Source organism: Furipterus horrens, unplaced genomic scaffold (genome assembly GCF_987537825.1).
Source record: "Furipterus horrens unplaced genomic scaffold, mFurHor1.1.pri manual_scaffold_4, whole genome shotgun sequence".
Classification (NCBI taxonomy): Eukaryota; Metazoa; Chordata; class Mammalia; order Chiroptera; family Furipteridae; genus Furipterus; species Furipterus horrens.
In genome coordinates, this window is record NW_028327174.1 from 184,430,199 (window position 1) to 184,448,473 (window position 18,275).

At 44.8% G+C, this 18,275-nt stretch overlaps 1 protein-coding gene across 7 annotated transcripts in view; it reads right to left on the reverse strand.

Annotated features, from left to right (window-relative positions):
• Window positions 1-626: 626 nt before the first annotated feature.
• The window catches only part of PTPN3 (protein tyrosine phosphatase non-receptor type 3), a 133,849-nt gene continuing 116,200 nt past the window's right edge, over window positions 627-18,275 (reverse strand). For all 7 annotated transcript variants that reach the window (XM_090274537.1, XM_090274536.1, XM_090274541.1 and 4 more), the window contains 7 exons: window positions 15,454-15,544; window positions 15,110-15,171; window positions 12,910-13,056; window positions 6,613-6,741; window positions 5,575-5,720; window positions 4,912-5,047; window positions 627-2,933 (listed from right to left, as the gene is read on the reverse strand). In XM_090274537.1, the coding sequence (XP_090130663.1) occupies window positions 2,856-2,933; window positions 4,912-5,047; window positions 5,575-5,720; window positions 6,613-6,741; window positions 12,910-13,056; window positions 15,110-15,171; window positions 15,454-15,544 (789 nt within the window). In that variant the 3' untranslated portion in view covers window positions 627-2,855. The remainder of the gene's footprint in view (window positions 2,934-4,911; window positions 5,048-5,574; window positions 5,721-6,612; window positions 6,742-12,909; window positions 13,057-15,109; window positions 15,172-15,453; window positions 15,545-18,275) is intronic.

Here is an 18,275-nt window from a genome sequence, read left to right on the forward strand (position 1 = left end):
TACAGCATGTATAGCTATAAATTACTGTGGTAGGAATTAAAGACCAGCACAAGTTTGTAACCCATACTCCCCCACTGCCAATATCACCCCCAATAAAACAGTTAAATGTTTTGTTTTTTTTTTCCTGGAAAGTCAAAACAGCAAGCGCAGGTTCTAACAGGCGACACCAGAAGGGACCTCCCATCTTGATTAAGTCAGCACAGAGATGCATCTAAAAGATCTTCCGGAGAGCGCCAGAACGCAGGATGTAAATGTCGTCTCCATTCATTCGCAGCCAAATTTCCCAGGCAAAATATTTATCCTGATTTTGACGTTCTTCACTTAGAACTAAAAAAGGCTTCTTGAGTATAATTGCTTAAGTGTATAAGGTGGTAAAGCAGAAATCTTGAGTTACAGAATTTAATCAGTGGTATCTACAGTATTTACTTGCATAGTTTTGCTCCTTTAGATAATTCTCTTGTCTTGTTCGTCCCCAATATTTCATGGATTTTGTTCCTGATAACATCTGCTGGGTCTGAACTACTGCCTTGCACAGAGGCAGAAGAAGGCTTGCTGTTAACCTTTAGTATGCTTCCTTGAAATTTATATGATAATGGCAACGTTTCTGCAACCACATTAAACAATGAAAAAAAAAAAAAACCAATAAAATATAAATTTGCAAACACGTTTAGACTTCTCAAGCTTTCTGTGGACAGGGAAATGATGCATTTTTATCTAATGGTAATGATTTGCTAAGTATCTTAAAGGCATATGAACTTCTATCAGCTTTCCTGCCTTTCCCTCTTTTTGGTGTTTTGCGGAGAAAATTTTTCTGAGTACCGGTTGAATGAAGGTACTGGTAGGATATTCCTTTGTGCTTCTGTTCTCTTCAGAAGAAAGGCAATTTTCTCTTATAAAAACCCTTATGATTCTACTTCTGTTTCATGCGTTTTGGGGCTAATCACTGATAAGTTAACTTTTCCAAGTAATTCATCCACAGCAGTGTCAGATTCCAGCTGATGAAAATTCACATTGATAGCACTGCAGTCCGTCCTCCTATTCACCTTCAAGTCTCGGGATTATTCCTCCTGTTTTACATATGAGGAAACAGAGAGTGTGCTCTTAAGTGACCAGGCCTAGAGTGAGTTATTGCTAGGTGGAACCAGGAACCAAATTCCCTACTGCCTAGCTCTCCTCTCTGGCTTCCTTCTGCTGGCCTGGCACAAGTGCTGGCAAGGATGGGGCTCACGTGGTCGGTCCCCGTTCCACAGTACAAGGGTATAGCACTATATGACACCTCCTTCCCACCCCTGCCATTCAGTAGTAAACTACTGGTGGGGAAAAGATGGGAAGCATGCAAGTAAATATACTAGGTCTGGAGATAAAGGTCTTAATTCCTGTTGCAACCAGGAAATTACTCAATTGGTCTATAGTTTGCTTAAAGAAATGGCTTCCCCTCTGTGCACTATAATATGAAAGCATCCTTTTTCTACAAATCCTGTTAAGAAATTGCCTTAGCTTCCTCTTCTGGATATGTAAAAACAGCTAATTAAACATGCCACATTAAAGGTTTTTTTTGGTAATTTATTTTCCTTAAATAATAATTTGCTACAATCCTGTCACAAATTTTTTAAAAAATTAACACAGTATTAAGAGGGCAGAATTCTTTAGGACAGTCAGGATCATGGTGTACTTAGAATTAAATGAACATCAAATTGTGTTTATATTCAGATAGTCTGACCCTCTCCTTTGAAATGAAATGGAGACCATTGTAACCAAGGGTGAGTACACACATCTGTTCTTTATATAAACTCCACTGTCATGTGAATCAAGTCAGGCATCCTGGGAAACACTCCCCCATGGACACACACACATCGACCCACACCCACGGACAGCCCTCCAGGAGCTGGGTTTCCCACGTTTCAATGGCTAGATCTTTCCTCAGAAGGGCCAAAGATTCTAAATATTTAGAGGCTATCCCATCTCCCCTCAGGAAAATCGTAATGTTTCAAGTGTAATAGCTTAAAGTAGCAGCAATCCATGTAGTAGATTCAGTAGTAGAAGATTCCAGTCTTGGGTGCTGAGCACACAGCGAAGGCGGCCAGCGGCGGGCAGCACCGGCTCCTACAACTAACGCACGGAAGCCAACATGACAGCCGGCGTCCCCGTTCCCAGAGTCTCAACTCAAAACACACCTGAGCCTACATTACCAATCTGGTTCAGGTGCTGCATGGGGACCTGAACAGGGTCACTAATCAAGGCAGAAAGGGGGGCATTTTGGACACGATTCTCGGAAACACGGATGTCAGGGGCAGAGACGGGACAAAGGATGGGAGGGTAGGAAAGGTACAGCTTGTCGTTCAGCCGGAAAGCCCACCCCCTGCTGTTTGGTACATTCATCAGGTTTCCTCAGCCTTGGGGCACGTGACAGCTAACTGTTCCAGAGCGCTTGGCTCGCAGAGTCCTGTACGCATATACACACAATGTATCCGCGCTACCCGAAAACGCCACACCGTCTTGTTTCTGGGAGGTCAAGAGCGCTGCTGGCGGCCCCTCTCCATTGCCCAAGGCTGGTTTACAGGATCACGGCGACGTCTAGGGAGGACGGCATTGGGACAGGCCCCAGACTGGGATCCCCGTTTGCGTATTTCTCTCCAGAGAAATAACGGGCCTGAATGATGCTATCACTGCATGCGTATCTACACAATTCCTATGTACACGATACCTTTGTAAAGAAATGTAAAGTGCCTGGGTTCCAACGTGCCCTTTCCTTTCCCACACCACAGCCTACAGATTCCTCTTGCTGCTTCCAGAGAGAAGGCCTGTCCTTAAGGAGGATGCCCTTGGAAAGAGGAATGAACATGTTCACAGTTGTCTTAACTGGGATCCAGCATTTGGACTAAGCCTTCTTCATAAACACGAAGAACAGCTTCACACACAAACTTGTACTGGCTCTGGAAAAAAAAAAAAAAAAAAGCTGTCAAATCCACCAGTAGCTCTGAAAAGATTACATCACACCACACAAATAGTTATTAGATAGATACCCTCCGAGCTCCAGCTCTGGGCCAGGCCAGACCCTGTGCTACATGCCACGGAAACAGAGTGGAGGAGATACACGGGCAGACCCATTATTCCTGTAAGACGAAGGGTGGGAGCGGCTCTCATGGAGGGATAGGCAAAGAGTCATGGACTCATGGCAGAGGGAGGAACTGGCTGTCTGTGGGAGTCATGGAAAGGGCGATGGTCGTTGGAGGGTGGCCACTCCAGCGGAGGCGCTGGGTGGAGGCTCCAAAGAAAACCACCCGTTCTGAGAAGTGTGGTCAGGGCTCACAGTGCTTGCCCAGAACACCTGGGCACAGGTGGGCCAGGACGAGGTCATGAGGGGCCTTGCATTGGGGAAAGAATTTGGATTTTGTTTTTTTTTAAAAATAATTTATTTATGTTTGTTTATTTATTTCTAGAGAGAGGGGAAAGGAGAAAGAGAGGGAGAGAAACATCACTGTGTGGTTGCCTCTCACTCGCACCCCCAACTGGGGACCTGACGTGCAACCTAGTCATGTGCCCTGACTGGGAATCGAACCAGTGACACTTGGCTCACAGGCTGACGCTCAATCCACTGAGCCACAGCAGCCAGGGCTGGATTTTGTTTTAAAGAGCCACTGAGCCCTGGCTGGGTAGCTCAGTTGGTTAGAGCCTCATCCCGATATGCCAACATTGTGGAACAAGAAATCAATGTTTCTCTCTCTCTCCCTTCCCTCTCTCTCTCTCTCTCTGAACTCAATAAATTTAAAAAAATTTATTTTAAAAAGAAGAGCCACTGAAAGGTGCTCTGCGGAATATGGTTCTTTATATTAACAAACACCTAAGAAATCATATTTTAGTGATGTGTACAGGCTGAGAGAAAGCATTTAGACTGAGCTTCACCAGCTAGGAAAATCTGCCAAGACGATGCACTTAAAAACTTTTAGGCCAGCAACGAGGTCTTCCATAGCTCAAAACAGGATAGATAACAGCCATAACAATCTGAGTTGTTCCCCTGTAACCAGACTTTCTAGGTACAAATGAAGAAAAACTACAAGAGCTCACAATTATTTGAGCACGCTTAAACTGTGCCATGAGCCTGTGAGGATACAGCATGGAATTCCACCCCTTCCCTGGTTTACTCCTTCTGGGGGGTTTTACCACAGAGGCCACTCCTCCAGAAAGCCTTTTAAAGTCGGCTTTTGATTCACTCACATCGAGCTCTTAGATTCCCCTTGGACTCCCCCATTGCTGCTGAGATTTATAACTGACTAATCCAGCTCTCCATACATATGAGCTTGTGTGTCTCTGTTTGTGCAATTATCCGATGAACTGAATAAATATGGAACGGTCTCCTTTTGCAGATGGGGAAAATGAGGCTGGGAGAGAGGTTAAGGGATTATTCAAAGGCTGCCCAGTAGGTAGGGGAGCCTGGATCATGGTCCTTCCACCCCACCACCTTTCTGGTAGATCTGGGGGAAAACCACAAGATTTCCTCTTCAGGACACGTGCAATGCCAGGTTACCAGGGTGACATCCATGGGAGGAAGCACACAGGAGGGGTGAGTAGGGCCATGGGGAACAGGTGGGAAGGGTGAACCCCTCCGGTGACCTTGCTTACTTTTCATGGACAAACAATGGGCCAGTGGTTGACACTGCAGAATGCGACCAGGGCTGCTCCCCGGCCAAGCGGCTGGCAGGAAACAAATCGTGGAGGCAGCAAAAGGCAGGGGCCAGATGCAGGGGGCCTTGGAGGAGCTCAGCCTGTCAAGCTCTGATTGTGGGCAAGTGACTCAGTCCCCTCAAGCCTCAGTCACCTGACCTGCAAAGCCCTTTGCAGAGGCCTGGCCCAGGGCAAGCGCTTGGGAAGGGTTGGCCCTGCAATTATTTTTATTATTGGATTTCCACTCACTGATGTCTGCACCATCATGGCGCGCTGGTCTCGCATTTTCCGGACAATATCCAGCGGGTACACAGGCAGGTTTCTCTCAATTAGGCACATGGCTGTTTCCATGGTGACCAAGACACCAGTCCGACCTATTCCAGCGCTGAAGGGAAGAGGAGCAGAGACTTGGGATTTGCTCAGCCAGCATTTCTGCACAGCCCAGCTCAAATCCTTGCCGGTTCCCACATTTACTCAGACGGAGCCTTCCTCCCCTGACCTTCAAGAATACAAAACACACACACAGGGTGTGCTCTCAGACAGGCCAAAAAATCCTCTCCTCAGACAGTCTGAGTCTGGGGGCTTAAAAATCTAAGGAAAGAAACCCACCTTTAATTGCAAACTCTACTCCCTGTCTTATCAACATCATTTGTGAGGGTCAGTGGCCTCAGAACAGGTGGAATATGAGGGAGAGACGTTCTTCCTCAACTCTGCACTGAACTCAGAAGTTTACGCTTTCATAAAGTTCTAAGTCTTTTGACACAGTAAAGAAATAGAGCTTTGTAAAAGCATGGTCTAGTCCTGTGGGATTTGGGGGGATTCGATGTCTGCCAACTTTCTCCAGGCCTTTCCCAATGAGTGGGAATAAAAAAGCAAACAAACAAAATAACCCAAACCAACAAGTCACCGTACCTGCAGTGAACTAAGACGGGCTCAGCGTCCACTCTCAGGGACCTCATGTAGTTTACAAATTCCAGAAAGTCCGAGGAGTCATCGGGCACGCCGTGGTCAGGCCATGCGACGTACTGAAGGTGCGTCACAGTGTGCTCTTCTCTGGTCTGTGGGAGACGCACACTGGACTCAGGCAATCCAAAGGGTGGGCAGGAAGACCTGACCCTGCTCTGGCCACCAGCCAGGGTGCTTCTGCCACCTGACCCTATCTTGCCCACTGTGTACAGCCCTGCTGGGGCCCTTGACAACTCCCACCCACTGTCCTCACCCGTCTCCCACACCCGCTCCAAGCTCAGCCCGGGACACCTCCTGAAGGGTTGCTTCTCCACTTCTGCCCACAGGGAGTTCCTTCCACTTGCTTCTACCTTATTTGCCATTAGGGCCACACATAGTAGCTCTTTCCTTTTTTTTTTCTTTTTTCTTTTTTCTTTTGTTAATGAACAAAATTTACATAACGTGAAGTTTACCATTAAGTGTATACAATTTAGTGGTTTTAGGCACATTCACAATGTTATACATTCATCACCCACTAAACATCAACTCTTTGTTCTCTCCTCTCCAAGGCCCGGCAGCCGCCATTCCCCTTTCTGTCTCTGTGAATTTAACTACACCGGGCACTTCATGTACGTGGGATCACACAGGATCTGTCCTTTAGCATCTGGCTTACTTTACTTAGTATAATGTCCTCAAGGTTCATCCACGCTGTAGCCCTTACAGAATTTCCTTCCTTTTAAGGCTGACTAACATTCCATTGTATGACTATACCCCATTTAGGTGATCCATTCATCCAGCCATGGACATGGGCCGTTTCCATCTGATGGCTACTGTGATTAGTGCTGGTGTGAACATGAGCTCTGGCTCTTTTACTGAAATGTTCACCAGGTAAAAACGTGGAGCTGACCAGGAAGAACAGCTCTACTAGGACCACTGAGGATGCTGATTAAGCACCTGCCTCTAAACGGTGCCTTCTCGGCCACTCACTGCCAGGCCACTGCTCACCTCCGTGTTGGTGACCAGCATTTCTCGGAACACGTAAGCAATGGTGCAGTCCTCCGACTGACAGCGGATGTGAAAGCTGCCATGTTCCGCGACATCGGGGGGATCGGGCCAGTACTGGTGGCATTTGGTCTGCAAGGGAACCACCAGGTGTGAGTTAGCTTCCGCTGTGCGGTGGTGCACACGAGCAGTTAACTGGACAGATGGGCTGGGCAGTCAACCAGGCCCTCTCACTCACACCAGGTACTCCTGCGGGGACAAAAGAAACTCAGGGAGGGCTGACGTGCTCTGTGTCTGTTCTGAGGGACCAAGGAACATACCTTCCTCTTATGAAGAGCCAGGCACAGCTCAAAACCAGTCTGGGGCTGGAAGCTAGAGGATGGGTACAGAAACTTATCTCCTTTATCACCAGGGCCTCAGACATGGGGCCTTGACTTAGAAAGGAACCTGCTCCCCACCACCTCCTCCACCCCCAGTCAAGTCCACTCCAGTCCTTTTGCTCTCAACACCCTCTTCCTACCTCACTTCTCCTTCCCTATCCACCCTACCCTCTTGAGGTGAAGGCCTCAAGGCACAGTGGTCAAGAGCACACAGTGAGGAGTCAGACAGAACTGTGTAGGAGTTAGCCGTATGACTTCGAACCTACTACCTAACTGCTCTGATTTTCATATTCTTTACCCAAAAGATGGGGACAGTGCCTGCTTCACAGAGAGTGACAGAGACTGGAGATAACAGTGTGCAGAGTCAGGCGCACTGTGGGGGAAGGATCAAGCCAATGTGCCCACTCTTACCATTGGTACTACAGGCCCCACATCTACTTGCATAAGGAGCAGCAGCTCCTAGGCCCGCAAATGCTTTCAAGTAGGACTCATGTGAAGATGATGCTCCCAGACAACAGATGAGGAAACCGCCGGCTCAGCAGGATTAAGGTCTTGGGCTGCTGTGGCTTACCTGCAGGCTGGCTGATGCCACCACTCTCCCCACTTTCTAGTCCTCCCTCCAAACCCTGATGCTTGTCCCATAGATAGCATACTCCTGCCTCCGGCTTTGAAGCAAAATTCAGGGCCAGCCTGTCCATCTCATCATAGTTCTGTCAGTCAGTCAGATTTTGATACACACACACACACACACAAAAAAAAAAAAAAAAAAAAAAAGAAAAAGAAAAAAAATTTTTTTTTCTCCAAGCCTATAGTTGCATCAAATGTAAAAATTCCATTTGTTTACAGCTGCACGAGGGTATGCACCAATAACTACACATAATTGGTCTGGAAACAGCTTTTCTATTCTTATGTTCAAATGTCACGGTTTGAACTTAACAATTTGACATTAAAGCATGCTGCTGACAAGTCAGTTAAGAATTCACTTGTAAACCTTAAGCCTGGGTATTTGGCCAACAGCCGTTTCCTGACTTTGCTGAGACATGAAGGGGCCGCTGTCTGCAGAACCCACGGCAGAGCTGACGCGCACTGCCCGCACATGCCTCCTCTTCTGCGGGTGGGTTGTGGAGCTCTGCTGCAGCTCCCCAGGGTCCTGCCCATAGGACAACTAATGGGAAGCTATCTTCTGAATGGATCAGCCCATACAGGGCAGAGCCACACATGCCTGTTTCTAGAGACTCCCAGGGAATCTGACTGGAACTGGCCTCTGCCTTTATCTCTAGCATCAATTTTAGATCTTACATCTATTTGGATCTGAAAGCACTGGGGGAACAGTGGGAAGAGGAAGAAGTCTTTGGAAATCCTGGGTTTCAATTCTGATTGATAAGTTCCAGTAACCAATTGTGTGATTATGACCAAGTTACTTCACTTCTTTGAGCTGCAGTTTCCACATTAATGCAGTCACTGTGGGGAGGACCACACTCAAACCTACTATGTTTTGAACAGTATATGCAAGCACTAAATGGTGCTTTTTATGGACATATTTTTAAAAAGATTTTATTTACTTATCTTTAGAGAGAGGGGAAATGAGAGAAAGAGAGGGAGAGATACACTAATGTGCGAGAGAAACACTGGCTACCTCTGCACACCCTTAACCAGAGACTGGCCCGCAACCCAGGCATGTGCCCTGACCGGGAATCGAACTGGCAACCTTTCAGTTCACAGGCTGGTGCTCAACCCACTGAGCCACACCAGCCAGAGCTCAAAAACAACCCTATTATTGGCTCTATTTTGCATGAGTAAACTGAAGTTCAGAGAGGGAATCAACTGGTGTCAGATGATACATATATAGAGGCATATATAGACGTTAAATATCATTTCCGCCCCCCGTAAGAAATATCTTTGATGGAAGGTGAAGGAAAATGACTTTTTCTCATTTAAAAGCTGTACCTCTATAGCTCTATTTCCTTTATGAGGAAATCATGAACCCGAAGGAAGAACACAATAAAAAACATTTGGGGTAGAAAAGAAAAAAAGGGAGAGCTCGAAGTGCTCCTGAGCGGGAGCATCTCCCAGATCGCTGGTGAACCCAGACTTTGGGTGAGCCCTCCGCACTGGCAGAGGTGAGGGTGCACCGTGATGGGGACGGTGGGGGGCTCCAGCCTGCCACACACCTGTAGGGGAGCCCCGCTCTGCTAAATGCATAACATGGAGAAAACAAATGGGACTTGCAGAAAATGCCATCACGCCTGCAGTGACGACTCCTGACACCAGGAAGAATGAGCCGCTGGGTGCTGGCGAGGACCCAAGGAGGCACCTCGGGGAGAAGGGCTCCAATCAACCTGAGAGCTTGGGACAGGAGAGGGACTGAACACGCAGCCTGGGTTTGTACAGGAGCAGGTTTCTGACAACTGGTAACAAGAGGTTCCAGGGCTAGAGACCGGGAAGGGCAAGCTGTGACTCGCGGGACATGAGGATCTCTCACGCGGGGACCCAGTGGCATCGGCCAGAATGGGTTCAGTTAGGAAGAAAGGGCTGGGACACAAAGAAATATGCTGGCTCACAAGGAGAGCTCAGGTTCAGTGTGGCCACCACGAGAGAGGAGAGGGATGTAACCAGGCCGGAGCAGGAGGGGCAGGCCCGGCGAGAGCAGTGGGAGGACGTGAGGCCTCCCGGATGGAAGAAAGGGCCTTTTCTGCTGAGCTGGAACAGGCCGGGCAAGGGAGAGGGGCAGGGAGTGCGATCCGGGCAGATCATCTGTCACGAACCGTGCCTACCAGAGCTCTCTTTTTCTCTGCGGACAAGAATGACCTTAGAGCCAGGAAGGGGAGGCCAACTTCAAAGGGGAAAGAGAAGGCCACCCCAGGCCTGGGGATGGCACCCAGCACCCTGTGTGGGCTCGGGTGTTGGCTCTGAGGAACTGCATCATGAACTGAAAGACCTTATGACATTGGAGAGCGGAACGTCCGTGGACAGTTCCCAAGAAAACCTGGAGCATCTAACCATCTAGAAGTAACACAGTAGGGAGGCAAATAAAGCCTAGTTTTCCAGTGGGCAGACTCATAGAGTTTGGAAAAGACAGGGCAATAAACTCGATGTCTGTCATCTATAAAATGCCAGAGTGGCCCCAGATAAGGGCCTGTAAAGCCTAAGATGCCTGGTCGTCCCCTAGAAGGAGGCCAGCTCTGCGTTCAACAGCACAGAACCACGCGGTGGGGTGGATTTTTTCATGTGTGTCATGGAGAGTCTCAACTTGGATCCCGGATGGCTTTAATCTGACCTCCCTAAAACTTGAACTCTCTTCTCAAGAGGGAGGGAGGGAGAGATGCGGGTGCATGAGGGAGCAAACAAGCTGCCTCAGTTTCAGAGCCCAGAAGGCAAGAGTATTTATTTAGAACTTAATAGCAGTGTTATGTGATCTCTGTATTTTTACACATACCTTCTACTTATGGCAAGTGATACTGACGTATCTTTTCAGGGAAGAGGAACACCGTTAATAATATTGTGATAAGCTTAGATGGTGACAGATGATTACTAGAATTAGTGGGGTGATCATGTTGTAAGGTATAAAAATGTCAAATTACTATATTGTATACCTGAAACTAATAATAACCAATATAAGATTATATACCAACTATAGTGTATACTTAAATTTTAAAAAATTAAAAAATGATGTATCTTCCAAAGGAAATTTATTAAAGCAAAAAAGTGCGTGAACTTAAAGAAAAATAATACTATGGTAAAAAACAGAGTCCAGTCCTGGAAATAACTGTTAAGATGGTACTTGAACTACTACTGATGCTAACATTTCTGTGATATTTATTGCATATCAAGCACTCTCCCAAGAAGGCTACCTATATTAACTCCTCAATGTCCTCACCATGACACAACCTAAGTGGTATCATTACTGCATTGTACGTGGAGGTTTGCAGCCTTCCTAAGTCATACAGGGAGGAGGTAGTAGAGCTGAGATGGGAATTCAGGACGCATGGCCCTAAGTCTGTCCTCTCTCCCACCACACCACAGAATAGGATGGCTGCACGTGCTCCAGAGAGACAAAAATGTCCCAGTAACTTCATTTCCTATTCAAAACAAGATTAGAAAAATCACATAAAACAAAACAGGAGCACAAATTAAAAACAGACATAAACGAGACTCCCAGACAAGGAGCTCAGGTGATGCCACAGACCTGTTGCCTTGCGATCTCTGCAAAGCCTCCGACAGTCTCAGAACGGGGGAGAGAAGACGGAGAGACGGCTCCCCAGAGAGTGCCCTCAATGCCTCTGACTCACGTGTCTCTATAGCCTCTGAGGACTTCACATTTTTTAACCGTGATTTATGTGAACAGAAGAGATTCGTATCCAAACTGTGACAAGAAGCGACGAGTGACAGCCAACACAAAGCGTGACGGAAGGAGAGCCCCAAAGAGCGCTCTGAAGGCCAGAGCAGATAGCTGAATCCTACCAGATGATGATGGTAACGGCAGTGACGATCACACACACACCACTAACAGTTCTGCTGGACATTTGCAGCAGACAGTTCTTGAAGCTTCTTACATATTGTCTCAGTCTTTACAAACCTTCCAAGGTGAGCACTACTATCATCTCCATTTTCTCCCCAGGAAAGCTGATGGTAGAGAGGTTAAGAAGCTTGCTCAGCAGGAACATGTTCTGAACACAGATCATCTGGTCCAGAGCCTCACCAGAGTGCTGTACGTAGCTGTCAGGAATCAAGGGCGTGAGGGCCAAATGGGGAAACTAGCTGGACAGCCACAGTGAGACAAAGACCAGAGAATGTCCACTGGCCCCAGGCTGATGGAAGCTGAACCTGTAACCTTTTACAAGTCTCAGATTATTTTCAGATACCTGAAGGCCCCTGCACAGAAAGAGGGATGACTCACTCTGTGTCTTCCAGGTGAGAAAAGCAGGTGGGGTGAAGGTTCAAAGCAACAGAGATTTCAGCTTGTGGTAAGGAGGAATTTTTAAAATATCAGAGCTCAACACCCACTGGAGAGGTTTAGCAGAGGTGGGGAGCCCTCTGCCTGGGCCACCACATTTGGAAGCCCCTGATAATCTATGGGGGCTCTAAATTAGTAGGAATTCTTAGTTTGCTCTTTCAGGTGAGAGAGCAGACTGGTCTCCTCACACATGCTATCCATCCCAATCCTGTGTACTGACTTTCAGCGTGGATCAGTTTGGCATTCTGAGCTAAACACTGAGGAAAGGCCTGGGAGGAAGTGGCACAAGGATCACTGAAAGCAGGAGGCTCAAAATTAATTCATATTTGATTTTTGGAATGTGTTTCTGAATAAATGTTTCATAACGACACTATCCAGATGCAGGCACAAGCTAGAGCATTCATGACCCAGGTATCCCTTGCATGCTGATTTCCGTTACATAATCAGTGATCTGTTCCCGTGGAAAATGCGTGCCCTGCCAATCACAGTCCGGTGTCCATCACTCTGCTAACTAAGCCCCTCTTACCCATTTTTGCAATGGGTTTCGCTGCAACACAAGCAGAGGCTGACAGAAGTGGTCATTTCCCCTACGTTTCACCACCGCTGTGCCCCTGGCCCCCACACTGCTCTCCTCAGGACCGGCACTTGTCCTGGGTGGGTGGAGCCACAGCCCACACAGGGGTTCTGGACAGGTGAGGCGACGCAAGGGAAACTGCTAGCAACGGCTCAGAAGCAGGAGTGGGAGGGGCTGTCGGTCATTCCTTGGCTTGGGGAAGGCCAGGGTGCGGGGAGGAGTGCTGAGCTTCCTGTCATTAGAGAAGTCAGTCAGTAGCTCCTTATAGAAAACTTACGGGTCCTGTAGGGGCTAGACTGGGTGACATTTAAGACCCATTTTCAGCTCCGAGATTCACACTCCACAGAACATGGTGACATGCACGCATTTGAATTGGAAATCAAGCCACTTACCCGCCCTCGCTCTGTGAGAGTCGTCAGCATGACGATGAGTGGTAACTTCTGATCCCAGACGACTTGCCAGAACTGTGCACAGGTATGTGGCAGGGGTCCCTGAGCGGCAATATACTTGTTCACAAGGTTAGCAGCAGGAACTTCCATCTGGCAAGAGATTGTTAAGGCATTAGAATCTGTCACTGACACTAGGTGGACAGGGAGCTGGATCTTAAACTCTTCTAGTCGGTAACTGACATCCCACCAGAACAATGCCTCCATCAATTTACGGCCAGTAAGAAAAATTTTTCAAAAGCTATTTTTAAAGATCCTTGAAAGATATTTGACAGAAGTGCTAGCATTAGATATTTAAGATAAAACTGTGATACCCAGTGGGCAATAATTAGAAATGTACCTACAAGGTATCAGGAGAGTCTAAATAACCTTCACTGCTCTATCTTAAATATAATCAGTACTGTATTTTCAGACTGATAGCTGCCATGTGGGAGGGGGTTGGGGGGCTGGGTGAAAAAGTGAAGGGACTGAGAAGCACAGATTGGTGGTTCCAGAACAGTCACGAGGATGTAAAAGCACAGCACAGGGAATAGAGTCAGTGATACTGTAATAACGATGTATGGCGCCAGGTGGGCACTGGAAATATCAGGGGGACACTTTGTAAAGCCTATGACTGTCTAACTTCTATGCTGTACACCTGAAACTAATATTGAATGTAAAAAAAATAAAACTAAAGCCCTAAAAAAGCCTCAACTATACAGGCTTATATCACCAATGCTTATGCCACGAAATTGATCAATTCACACCCCAACCCTGGCTTTACAAATAGAAGTGTAGATATTTAAGATGCACAGATGATGGTTTGATACACATACACATCATGAAATGATTACCACAATCAAGTTAATGAACACATCCATCGCCTCATAGTTACCATTGGAGTTGATTAATGTCAAAATGTTAAAATGTTTTCAGCTGCCCTTAGTGTCTTTCCGCCATCCCGCCCTGCTTTAACTTTCTATGAAAGGACACTCAGAACCTGCTGAGCGTTAAGTCACTCACTCTTCAGTGGGAAGGTGAATGGTGGCACCTAATTCAGGGTTTGATTTGCTTCCTCAACCCTGGTGTCAGTACTCACCGCCCCCCACCCCAATAACTCAAGAGATTGGGCTGTGTGGTCCTACTGCCCCTACCATCTCCTTCTTTTTAATTTTTAATTGAATTTATTGGGGTGACACGGTTCATAAGATTATATGGGTTTCAGGTGTATAGTTCTATAATACATCATCCACCCCAAGCCAAGCTGTCCCCACCATTTCTGAGGCTCTGCTTTCAAGACACCAGGAATTAAAGTGAGGGTCAATGAATCGATGAGTCCCACAGATGTTATGGAATGAGTGGACTCACTGACCAGGTCCATTTTTATTAGGAAAACTTGATATTTTTCTGTAAGTTGAGAAATCATCTGTTCATTTAGATCAGAAGTTGGCAAGCTATGGCCTGAGGGCCAAATCTGACTACTGCTTTGCAAGCTAAGAGTGGTATTTTACATTTTTACATAGTTGCAATTTAAATAGTTGCGTTAGTACCTAGGTAACATCCTCAATTTTGCCTCACCAAAATTACTGTCTGGCTCTGGACAGAAAAAGGGTGCCAATCTTTGGTTTAGATGAGGAAACTGAGGTTCAGAGAGGTCCACTAAGTTGTCCAAGATGTATTTTCAGAGTGAAATGAATGCTTTTCCCACAACATGTGAAAGGTTTTACCCTCCCCTCTTTGGGTTTTGTGCACAGAGGTGTTTTTATTTTTCTTATTTTAGATGGGATGTACAGTAATAGCACCGGGGGGAACACAGAAAGTTACAAACATAGCACTGGCAAAAAAAACCCCAATCCCAACCCAAACACCTGAATGCCAGCAGGTGAGGACAGGAGGCACGTGGACGATGGAGTCAGAGACACAGAATCTGACTTTCGGTCTCATCTTCCGTTAGCTTTGTGCCTTTTCAGATTATTTACTCTCTCTGAACCTCAGTTTTGTCCTCGGTAAAATGAGACTATCCTGCCTTCCCTCAATGGCTGCTGTGCTGAAATAAGGGAGCAAACAGGAAAGCACAGTCGTCAACTGCAAAGCCCCCCACACGCCAGGGTCACGCTTGTTACAATGATTAATGTGCGCGTCCTCATTACCCAGAGTCCTAACTTACGTTCACGTAACTTGCATTAATATAATCTTCATTTCCCTGCAATAATACCCGGGTGGTGTCATCTGTGGGGGAGAAGAAAAATGTTACCCATTATTCTGAGCGTTATTTTTGTCCTACGAAGAAAACAAGCGTTCAGTTCCCAGCCCATCTGCAGCTCTCGCCTCATTAGCATAAACACTATTCCCCAACTGTTCTCAGTCTGAGATGGCTGCAATAAAGACGGTGGTGTTTACAGACACACTGAAGATCGTTCCAGAATACCAGACAATCTGTTTTAAAAAGGGAAACATTATCTCAGTGTGTGTGTGTGGGGGGGTGGGGACGCATTCATGCCGGATACTCACAAGGCAACACATCTTTATAGCGGTTTTTGTCCAAATTTTGAGGCAGCTTTGCAAACGTGATGGCCAAACCAGGCTTCTTTCTGTAGAGTTGCTATATGGCAAAGAGAGACGTAAAAGGCCATTGCAGAAAAATCAGCTATGAAGGGACTGTGAAAACATGCTTTAACAAAGTTTACCATCCATGGCACCAAAATATTAACATTTCAAAATGATTATGTGTTATATATTAAAAGAAAAATCTTCCCAATAAGAAAGTCTACAATTCCATAAGAAGCAAAGTTCTTCAATTTTTATTTTTTATTTTTTTAGCATTAGAATCTCTGAGGGGGAAAAGTCTTATCTGTCTGAATCACAAATACTGGATCGCAGTAAGTAAGACCTCATCTTTATGACAATTATTTGACAAATGCTAAAAGCAAGTAAAGAAAAAAAATTATGACTCAAAGGTAAATGGAAATCTTTTACCTTAGTCTAAAAACATTTCCCTCCAATTCAATGGAGTGAACCATATATTTTGCTTAAAAACAGAAGCATTTCATTCATTTCACAAGCATATTTCTATAGTAAAAACATTCATTCCCATACATAGTAAACTTCATATAAAGAGTAGTCCCCTGTGCACACAATCGCTAGCACAAAGTTCAAACAGAACAGTCTCTGCACGTCTCCCAGCAGTGTACCTGATATGATTTTGACAATAGCTCTGTGAGAGATATTAATAGTATCCTTGTTTTGCAAGTGAAGAGGCAGCGATTAAATGCTTAGATCACAAACCACAGGCTGAACTCAGATCTGACTTCAACGCTTGAGTTTTCATTCTGTCCTTGGGACCACTTCACTGAGGAATGACTGACATATAAAAGGGGACCCATACTTACTGTATACAACTCCGCAAGTCTGGGGAGGAGCACGCACCGCACCAGGGAAACTGCCACCACCAAGGCCGGAGACACATCCCTCCCCTTCCCAAAGTTTCCTCCCGCCCCCGTGAGCTTTCTTTTCTGCACAACTGTTTCTCTCACTCTGAACTCCAAAGTGAAACACTATTCACCAGTGGTTTTTTATTAACTTTATGGGAATTTAAAAACAACACAATCTTTTCAATGTTGGAAGTGATTTTCTTTTTTGGTAGAGAATTTGGGAAATTCAGACTAGTGTAAAAAGGAAATCACCAATAATTTCACAACCCTGAGAGGGCCCTTTTCATATTTTCTCCAGTTCATACTTTTCTGCATATGTGTATATAGATATACATAAGCATATATGTAGACACATAATACATAGGTTTTTAAAAACAAAAAACTGAGATTGAACTGTATATTACCGTGTTCCATACTATGTTTTACGGAACCCAAGTGTTTTGAAAGAAGCTAATAGGTACTCCTTAAAACAGGTTTCAAGGTCAAAGAGATCTGGAAAATATTACACCCGTCTTATGTTCTACGATCCTCCAAGAAGACAAGTCCTGCAGTGCATAAGCTTATTTAATGATGATTAGCTAAGCATTTCTCAGCTAATGAGGCCATGAAGAATCTCACATCTCATAAGAAGTGTTCTGGGAAATATTAGTATAATTTGGAAGCCTGTTATTATATAGTGTCTAGTTCCCTGTGTCGTTATATATTCTAAGTATTCTTTATACACATGATTTTTACTGTCTCAATAATCTATAGTTTCTCATAGTTTATTTTAACTTTTACCCTATTTTTGATTAGACTGTTCTCAATCTTTTTTTTACTCTTATAAATTTCCCAAAACAGAATTATTGCATCAAAGCATATTTTGAAGGACTTGGTTTTATATATAGCCAAGTTGCCCTACAGGGGCGTATGAGAATGGTAAGTTTACTAGATTGTGGCCAATATCATCAACTAAAATATGTTTGCAATTTGAATAGGGAGGCTGAATGTTATTTTGCCCCTTATGTTTCTGCAACTTTTTTTTTTTGTAACCAGCCTCTCTTGGTTTTTCTCTTATTAGTTCTTTTTTTAATCTTATTATTATTTTTTTTTATCATTAAACAAACCACTTGCCTAGAAATCACCAGGAGAATTAGCATAGAGATTTTGGGTAATGATAATTGTGTCTTGTCTTATACAATTACTAAATGTTTAGAGTTCCCATCTCTCCCCAAGCTCAGCTACTGATCATCTTTATAATTTCAGTTCATAACAATCAAGTAGCCACTGGATAACTTCTTAAATATCTGTGAACTTTAATGGACCCTCCAAGTTCATTCTAGAAATAAAATCATGATATATTGGAGGTTTTGGTTTGATTCGGAAAAGAGGAGATTATCAGAGTCAAATTCCCCTAAGTAATCCTGCAGTTCTAACTGATTGACTGAACGGAAGTAAAATCTAATTAAGCAAACATAAACAGTAAAGCTAAACTGGAGGTAAACTGACTTTTTTTTTTTTCCCAAATAACAAAAATGTAAATGTAATCAATTGAGATGGCCTAGCAGAAAAGTATAGATCTAGCAAAAGGCTTTAATTATAGTAAATATATAAGTATCTCAGGAATATAATGACCTGTTGATAAGATTGTAGAATACTAAAAATAAAAAATAAATTACTATAATAGTGTTTAAAATTTTTTTATGTGTGCACAGCCTGGGCTTCATCTGATGGAAATATATATAAAGATATATATCAATGAAATTTATCTATAGCAAACTATTTTTTTTTAATTAGCAGAACAGTTTAAGTATTCCCCAACAGGGAGAAGTGTTGATTTAAACTATGATACAGTCATACCACAAAATTATATGCAAGTAATAAAAAAAAAAAAAAAGAGTAAAAGCACACATTTGGAAGGAT